This window comes from Balearica regulorum, chromosome 2 (genome assembly GCF_011004875.1).
Source record: "Balearica regulorum gibbericeps isolate bBalReg1 chromosome 2, bBalReg1.pri, whole genome shotgun sequence".
Lineage (NCBI taxonomy): Eukaryota > Metazoa > Chordata > Aves > Gruiformes > Gruidae > Balearica > Balearica regulorum.
In genome coordinates, this window is record NC_046185.1 from 122,976,527 (window position 1) to 122,985,509 (window position 8,983).

The 8,983-nt window shown below is 42.4% G+C and overlaps 1 protein-coding gene across 1 annotated transcript in view; it reads right to left on the bottom strand.

The window, feature by feature from the left end:
- Positions 1-6,202, bottom strand: part of CMTM7 (CKLF like MARVEL transmembrane domain containing 7) — a 31,332-nt gene extending 25,130 nt beyond the window's left edge. Inside the window, exon 1 of the mRNA XM_075745740.1 lies at positions 5,926-6,202. Within this exon, the coding sequence (XP_075601855.1) occupies positions 5,926-6,084 (159 nt within the window). The 5' untranslated portion in view covers positions 6,085-6,202. The remainder of the gene's footprint in view (positions 1-5,925) is intronic.
- Positions 6,203-8,983: the final 2,781 nt, after the last annotated feature.

Here is an 8,983-nt window from a genome sequence, read left to right on the forward strand (position 1 = left end):
AAAGAAAACTGAAGGAGAGCTGAAGTAAAGCTACATCAGTTCCCTGGTTTCATTTACTGCATAACCTTGTGAACAGCTGCATCACTGCAGCTGAGAATGGCTGCAGGGAGGTGAGACAGAAAGGGAAAATTCCTTAAGCTGGTCTTGCCTGTGGAGTTTTGTGTCATCAAATAAAACCATGACAGCTCCTTGGTTAACACACAGGGAACATGCTGTTTGCTCCCAGCTCTTATGCAAATACCTGGGCAGAAATTGTAAAATGGCATGGAAAAAAATTACAACTGCCCAAGCCAGCCTGTTTCAGTGATCTCAGAGTGGAAATAACAAGACTTTGCAGACATATTGGTTTTAATTACTAGGCTTGGACGTTCCTCACTCAACTGCTCCTGCTTACTTTGGAGCCACCTAAGTGATAATTTTTTTCTCCCTTTACCCAGCATGCCAAGCAAGGTCCTTTTACTGCAGCTTCTAGCAGAACAAAAATAATTAGCACCTGCAACACATAGCTCTCACCTTGGCCTGAAAAGAAAAACTTTGCCGCTAAAAACCATGTCCCATTTCTTACAGCTTAGCCAGTAGTTTATTACATAGCTGCAGACTGAAGACACCTGCACATTCGTGGGGTGGTTTTCTTTGCAAACATAAAATGCCTCCTGCATGCCTCAAAATAAGACTTTTTGTATAATATGCTATGACATCACTGATAGCTATTACAGCATTATTTTTCATGTTTTCTGTTATCAGCCAGATGAAAAGCCAAGCAGAACACAGAACTCTCTGAATCTAAGCTTTGTAGATTAGCATCTGACAATTTGCACCAGGCTTGTTACTTCTGGCCATTATTGTCCTTTGGAAGAACTATGACAGAGTGATAGCAGGGGAAAGTTGAAAGTGCAGTCTACACAGGACCCAGAAACAGGCTTATAATTTTAGCATCTCACCGGAATCCCTCTCTTCTGACTGAGCGGCATTATTACCATACAGGCAAAATCATATATCACTGACAAGCTGCTCCAAAGAATTAGATGTTTTATTTCAATCACCTCCATGGACAGAAAGACATTTCAGGCTCAAGATCAAGCCAGAAGACTGAGTAGCTCTCAAATCAGTCCAAGCATCATTTGCTTTTGTGAATTTCCTTTTCCTCTATCAATGGTTTTGATTAGAAATTGTTTTCTTCCACTAACAGATTTTGCTTTCTTTTCATATTTTAACTTCTGAATCGAGCTCCCTAGTAAATTTGTCTGATAACATCCAACATATTCAGAAATTGATCTTGGCGCCAGCAACCTAACTACCTAGCATCTTCTGCCTTTCAGTGTTGGACATATTAATATTATCTTGAATACTACTATTCAGCTGTATGTTAGCGTACGAATAAACCGTAGAGGTTTCAGCACACTCCAAAGTTACTCAGAATTACAGACTCTCTTGCTGGCAATTCACATATCAAGTACATAATTGTTTTTGTCAAGACACACTTTGGAAATTAAATAGATACTCAGCAGAAAAGCTTTAACTATTGCCTCAGCATTTTTAACAAGTAAAAATGATGACTAAGTCAACTTTTATTGAGTTTATCCTTGTCTACCTTGCAATTGTTTGCAAATTTTTTCCTGAGCCTTGAGAAGAAAATTTTGGTTTTCTTCCTTTCTGTCTGATGAAACTGCTTTTTCCTGGTTCAGACTGAGCTGAAAGAGTAAGGACTGTTTTTAGCTTAAAACACCCTGTATTCTGAGGCTGTGTTTAACGTGCCAGAACTATTGTCCACTCAGTAACAGCAGCATTATTGTGGGAACAATCGCCTTCAGTCTGAACTGTGGTCAAAGTTAGGTTGGCCCAACCTGAAGAAGGGGAAAGAGAAGCGGGAAAGACCATGAGCCACCTCTGCACCTCTCAAGAGTGCAGCAACGAACAGTCCAAGAACAGTTTGAGAAGCCTGAGAGACCTATACAACCATGTGCTGTGCCATGATGGCTCTCCTACACATGAGCTCTCAACACGTCTTTTCTCTCTTCAGTCTGTATTGGTCACACTCTTGCAAATCTCTGCATCAGACACTTTGGACAGGTGACAGAATCACAGCCACTTCTACCAACCAACTGCCTAAGATGGTGGGATACCTACACAGGCTCCACTCTCAAACATGTGCTGTGCTGGAAGCAGGACCTAGTCCAATACAGTGTCTGTGGCATCCTCCAGACTTCAGTTGTCAAAAGGCACACTAGGGCTCCACAAGAAATTCAGCTGAAATCAGACTTGTTTCAATCTATGAACACTGCCACCTGAGCCACCTTGGTGACAACACAGATTTAAATTCATATTGCTGTCTCTAATGGCACCAGATGCCTCAAAAGGCTTCCAAGAACCCATCTCCTGAGAACTCGCCAAACTCTTACAATAAAGTAAGCCAGCAGTAGCACAGACACTTGAACGTGCTTCAAACAAATCAGCACAGTTACTGTGGCATATTGAAGATTGCCACATGTGTCAATTTTGCCAAGCTGGCTAAAATTCAAATTATTTATCTTCTCTGGTACAAGTGTATTGTGCATACTGATATACACCCACCCACCCATTTACTTAGAACACTGCTGCTATAGAACCAAGGTCGCCACGATGCGATCCTGCATGTATCCTTGTGAATATAAAAAATCCTGACAAAACTGCAAATACAAAGAAAAAGGAAAGAAAAAGGAAAGAAAAAGGAAAGAAAAAGGAAAGAAAAAGGAAAGAAAAAGGAAAGAAAGAAAAAGGAAAGAACTCTATTAGTCACCATCAAGTTAAACCAGTTGAAGCCAATTAGATGTTGAAGATACTTCATAACTTCCTGTTAAAAACAGAGCATCAATTCAGACTGGATTTTGAAAATGGAGCCCCTACTAACATTAGTAATACGCATGCATGGAAAACAGCTTTCAAAGTGTCTTACTGCCATGTAAAACAAGTCACAGAACTACTTTTCTCCTCCATTTTATTTTCAAAATATTTACAGACCATTCCCTAAGCATTAGGAAGTCAGGAACTCAGTGCATAAAATACATTATCTTTTCAAAGCTACAATCATTCTGCAATGTTAGAGAAATCCTCTAGCAAAAAAAGTAAAGGAATTTGTGCAGGCTTACAGGCAAGAAACACATTTTTTTACTTCCTAATTTCATTCTATGCTAGACACCACAGCACCCAGAATTTGAAGAGAAAGCACTGGTAACATGTAGGCAGTACCAAAAATTCAGTAATAATCAGATTGCTGCACAACCTCTTCACCTTGTCCAAGACTGCTGAGTTTTAGTCATTGTGTTATGATCTTTCTTACAGAAGCTGTAATGTTATCTTCTATTTATTTCCTTTGTATAATTTCCATAGCTTATTGATCTAATCTATTAGAATTATTTCACATACAAATACCTTTTTTTTTTTTTAGCTTGCAAGCACTGCAAACAGCCCTTAACATTATAGTAAAATATGAAATGTGTCTTTTTTGTTCTCTCTCATATAATTTACTTCTTGGTAAAAGGGATTGAGGAATAAAGAAACAGATTGAGGAAACAGTAATGTTCCTTCTTCGTAACCACAACCACTCAGAGGCCCAGTATGCAATTTAACCCAAAAGATCTTACCTCCTCTGCCAGCATAACGGTTCTCCTTCTTAGTAAGACTGTAGTCCCACCAGCCACATTAACACTAATGCAGCAATGTTTATAGATTTAGCAGAAAGAATTATTTTCAAAGAAAGATACTGCCAGTACTTACTGCTTACTAGAAGAACTAAGTGCTAAAACAAATAGATCCATGGATATAATGGAAATACTGTCTGAGAAGACCTAAAGGAGAGTTGCAAAAATACTTAGTTCTCCACATTTTATTGGGTGCAGGAGTTAATCTAGAACTAACCTATCCTGGTTATTTCTACACACTGCAGCACAAACATTTCATTTTCTTAGGGAATCATTTGAGAAGACGACACTATCGTGATACCATATTAAAAGAAGTTCCTTTGCCTGAAGTTCCTTGGATACTTGAGGTAACTTTTACTGATGTTATTTACAGGCAAGTTGGAAAGCAGAAAAATCTAAGAAGGTGAAGCTGAGCAAGCTTCATTTACATTATTTTAACTCATGTTAAAGTCATTGCAGAAAACCAGTAGCTTAAATTCTGATGAATTTGATATTGAACAGCATTGATAAAATATTACTTTATGTAAAGTATGTGAAGTATTACATAAAATTACACAGATTTTCACACAGTACACATAAAGAGTGTAAAGTATAGACACATACTTTACACGTGCACCAAAACTGAAATTTCAGTGCAAATAAGCATGCTAGTGCTAGTCACATATCATAGCTGTAGTGACACCACAGCAGGATGGAGAGCAGAGAGGACTAGGTACTTCTAGTCCATAAAAGGAACTGTTCTTTCCACAGTGGTGAAAGCAAAATGACAAATAGGCTTTTATCAGCAAAGTGCAAGTCTACCGTTTTAGGGCTACAGGTTCATTTGCAACGTAGATACACGCTCAAAAGAATGTCATCTGCCTCCTGAAAAGATACTCCAGATCCGCACGACGGTTTGGGAACAAGCCAAGAGAAGGCAGCAGACAACTGACTGTATTCCTACCAAACTGAATTCATAGTGAGGGACAACTCTGAGGTCTCACGAGTGCAGTACGAATGCTTGGCAGGTGCAGGTAGCCATGCCCAGTCACATTCAATTGCGTCCCTTCCTACTGAGGCTTGTTTCTAAAGGCAGCTGATGGCTATTCATGAAGTGGAAGAAACAGGGTGCCTTTTAAATTGAAACTTTAGGATCTGATACTACTCCACAGTAACCTACAACAAAATGATTCCTAACTTCTAATATCAGTTTAGGACTCTGTGGATGCTAATAAATTACACAGGTTTAAAAAAATGACTAGATAAATAAACACAGGGGGCAAAAAAGGTATTGGGGGCTATCAAAAAAGAAGGCAACAACTCCACCATAAACTGTTGTCAAGGTACAAGTTTTTGCAGGACGACACTGTATGTGAGGAGGTATTGCTACATGTTGTCTTCCATGCTGTTTCCTAGCCACCCATCATTATTCACCGCCATTACTGCAACTGAGCTGACAAATCACTCCATGGACAATAATGTGCCACAGAAATGAGAGAGAGCTTATCCATCTGTTAATCCTCTCCACATCTGGATGGAGCAAAATTTCCTGCACTGAGTCAAGTTCAGGCATCAGCTCAAATCCTGGCAGCGCTCTGCTATCAATTTATTTCGAACTTCTGCTTTACAGCCATACATCTCCCAGATCCCTCCCTGGGTCACTGGGGCACTGCCCGGAGGTCTCTGACAGAGAGGGCACGGAGCCAGCTGGACTAGCGGTCTGAGCCATGGTGCCCAGCCTTACCAGCCCGCTGTCGGCACTGGCACTTGGCCCTACTTTCTCCCAAAAACTTACCCGTGCTAAAGAACGAGGTGTTCCACTGGAGCATGACATGCCTTCGCCTCACAGTATCACCATTATCATTAATTGTAAAAAGTTGTTGATACTAAAAATTACCACTAGCTACCATTATCAAAATAATACCAGGCAGTACTTCGAGCAAGTAGTGTTACTCTGGGCTCATATAGCTCCATCTGAACAGAAGCGCACACTGCTGCCTCAGGAAAAGGCAAAGGCAGCTTCTGACAGACTTAAACGCCTCGCTTTGCCAGAGGAACCGGGACTTTTCTTCTTCCCGCGAGTTGCGAGAGCTGAGAAGTAAAATCGCAGCGGCCCAAACGGCAATGAGCTGCGACCCCAGCACCGCCCGGTGACACTCTCCAGACCCGGCCCCGAAAGAAACACCCAGCAGCGGTGACTGCGACGCCCGCGCGGGCCGAGGGTCCCAACGGTCCCAGCGGTCGCCCCCCGCCCTCGCTCGCCCCTTACCATCTGGGCCACCTTCAGCATGCCGGCGCAGGAGCGGAAATAGGCGCCGTCCATGAGATCCGTGTCCGAGCCCGCTGAGGAGGCGACGGTGGCGGCCGGGGGGGCCCCGGGCCCCCCGCTGCTCACCCCAGTGCGGATGACTCGCGCTCCGTGAGACATGGCTCCTTCCCGCGCTCCCTTCGCCGCTGCCCGGCCCGGGACAGGGGGACGGGACGAGACGGGGCGGAACGGCGAGGGGCGGGCGGCGGCGCCCCGGGGCTGCCGGGGGGCGGGCGGAGGGCGGCACCTCCCTGCCCGCCCTCGCTACCCGGCTAGCGCGGCCGCGGGGCGGGGGCCGCTGAGGGGGCGGGCGAGGAGTAGCCGCAGGGGTTTCCCGCGGGGGAGTTGCAGCCGCACCCGCGCCGGGAAAGCGGGGCCCGGCACGAAGGCCGGCAGCTGGGCTCAGGACCCCCGCTCGGGCAGGCAAAGAGTGGCCGTGCCGCGGCTCCGACCCGGCGCTCCCGCAGCACCTTTCCGGAGCGGCAGCCGCAGCGGGACGCCTGGCCGTCCCCGTTTTGCAGTTGGGTTACGTGAAAGTAGAGTCCGAAGCGAACATTTCCAAGGAGGGAGAGGGACGCCTCGCTGGAGATTGTGGGGTTCCGGGAGGGGAGCTCCGCACTGAACCGGCCACCACAGCGGTTAGTAGCTCTGCTCGAACTATTAAAAAAAAACCAAAAAACCCTTCGGCCTGTCAAAGTTGGCCAGCAATGTTCTTAGAGGGGAGCTGTGCTTGGAGGTACAGCTGCAAACAGCATCTTCCCACACAACGTTTATTCTTGTAAAAACCCCCAAACCTTCTGATGCATGATCTCGTAAAATATAAAACATTTACCTTAAAAATTGTAACGACTGTCTAAATTTCTTGACCCTGATGTTTGAATTGAATCACGCAGAGATACTAGCAAAACTCAGCAAAGGAAGCTATATATTTCCTCAAGTTTAAAAATAACTTGTTTTGCTTTCTGACAAGTGAGGTAATATCAGGCCTCTCAGCTGGGCATATGCTGCTTTTATACTCATTACAGTAGTAATGTGATCTTCTGCTGTTATGTAGTTAGGATGCACATTCTGTTCATATTTAGTATTTAATAGCTCCTTCAGTAACTAAAATTATCTTAGGAGGGAAGACAGGTAAGTTCAGATGATCTCCAACCCAAATAAAGGGCTAGCATAAGGAATTTACATGTGTTTGCCAGTGTAGGTAGTCTGTAACAGACTAAGCAGTACATAGTTTTGGACTTCTATTAAGCCAGCTAGTAGTTGCAGTAAGAGATATTACCTATCCCACCTTTATCTATAAGCTACAACATTGCCAATCTACACAGGAGTAAAGTACTAGCTGCTGAGAAACAGCTTTTTTGCCCCCCCCCCCCCCCTTCTCCTTACAGTTCAAGTTGAGAAGCATGCACATTTATAGGTTTCTTGCAAGCCTCGTGGAAGAAGGTTCTAATAGCTTCTGTACTTCCTGTTAAGAAATATATTTTTCTTATCCGCTGATTCTGCTTTAGTTTTTAACTTCTTTTGAAAGTGTGTATATGACTGGGACCCTGCTGATCTGAGTTCAGCCCAGTGAAACAGAAATACCTTTAAATTAATCCAAGTAGAGCAACAGTCCTGTTTTCCACTCAGAAATACAGCCATCTACTGTAAACCACTGGCACAAAGTCAGTCTAAAACACTGCTGAATTTGAAGTTTTTATTACAGTTCTCATGCTATTAACTTCATCTTGTTAAGTGCACCATGTATGATGATGATAAGAGGTACTGACAATTCCTTAATAAATGAAATTTGATGGCCAGAAGTTGACATCAAGTATCCTTATGTATGTGGGTGACTTGGATTTGTGTGAAACAAGTTATTTATGATGTCAAAGACTTTCATTTTTTAAAATTCAGAATTAAGGATTCAACTCACAGATTTACCTTTGGAAGACATTCCACACATCTTCCCTTGAGGATCAGTGCTAAAGACCCAGAGAGGTGGTAGGTATTTTGCCAGACTCATTCCTTATTTGGTAATAATGTGGTTTTGTCCTTCATCAAGGGGTTTATACTGACACGTAACACACAGTTTCCATGATAGCTTTTGGTAAAGAAGATGAAACATATTACTCCCTCTTACCTCTACTCCTTCTTACTACCTCTATCCACAAATGTTGTCTGGGTTATGACTTTAGACCAGACCATTGCACTTACCAGAAAATCATGAAAGATTTGTGCAAACATAGTCACATTCTTTGGACTTAAGATAAGTACATCAAATACCATTTAAGAAAGAATTTCTATTACTACGAAAGCATTTTCACTGATGAGAAATCACTGATGAGATTTTAATTCTAGCTATATTTCTAGTCACATTTTATCAGTTGACATTTGGATCAGTTTTATGCCTTTGATTTTTTTTCCAGCAATGGAAAAAGAACATACAGGATTTTAATGACACATTTTATCTGTGTAGATAAAATGCATAGTTGGTAGCCCTTCTTCCTTCTCACAACTGGATAATTTTAGCAAGCAGCAGACAGCCTGACCTTTGTTGTACAGGCCAGATGCAATCTGCAGACAAATATAGGTTTTTAAATAATATCTTGGCTTCCCTTACACTGAAATCCTGTGACTGCAACAGATAATCAAGGACAAAACAATGTGATCTAAAACAGAATTAGCCGGCTGCTGATAAATCTTTGCTCCAGGGCAGACACATAAGTAAGCACACACATTTGGTTACAGGGAGAAATAAAGAAGTTTTTTTAAGCAGTAAGATTTCTCTACTACCATATATAATTGTCCAGCTAGTTTTTGAAGACTGGAAAAGAGTCCAAATCTTCTTAATCCAGGAATAAAAGATTTACCAGTAGCTTTAAATGAGGAAAACTTTAAATAATATCACAAAACAATCATGACTTTACACTCTCCACATAATTCCTAGAAAAAACTCCTTAGGTAATTTGTATTTGAAAGTCATTTTCAAAGGTATCTGTTTTGAAAGTCATAATCTTCTGTCATACCTCTGCTTGAC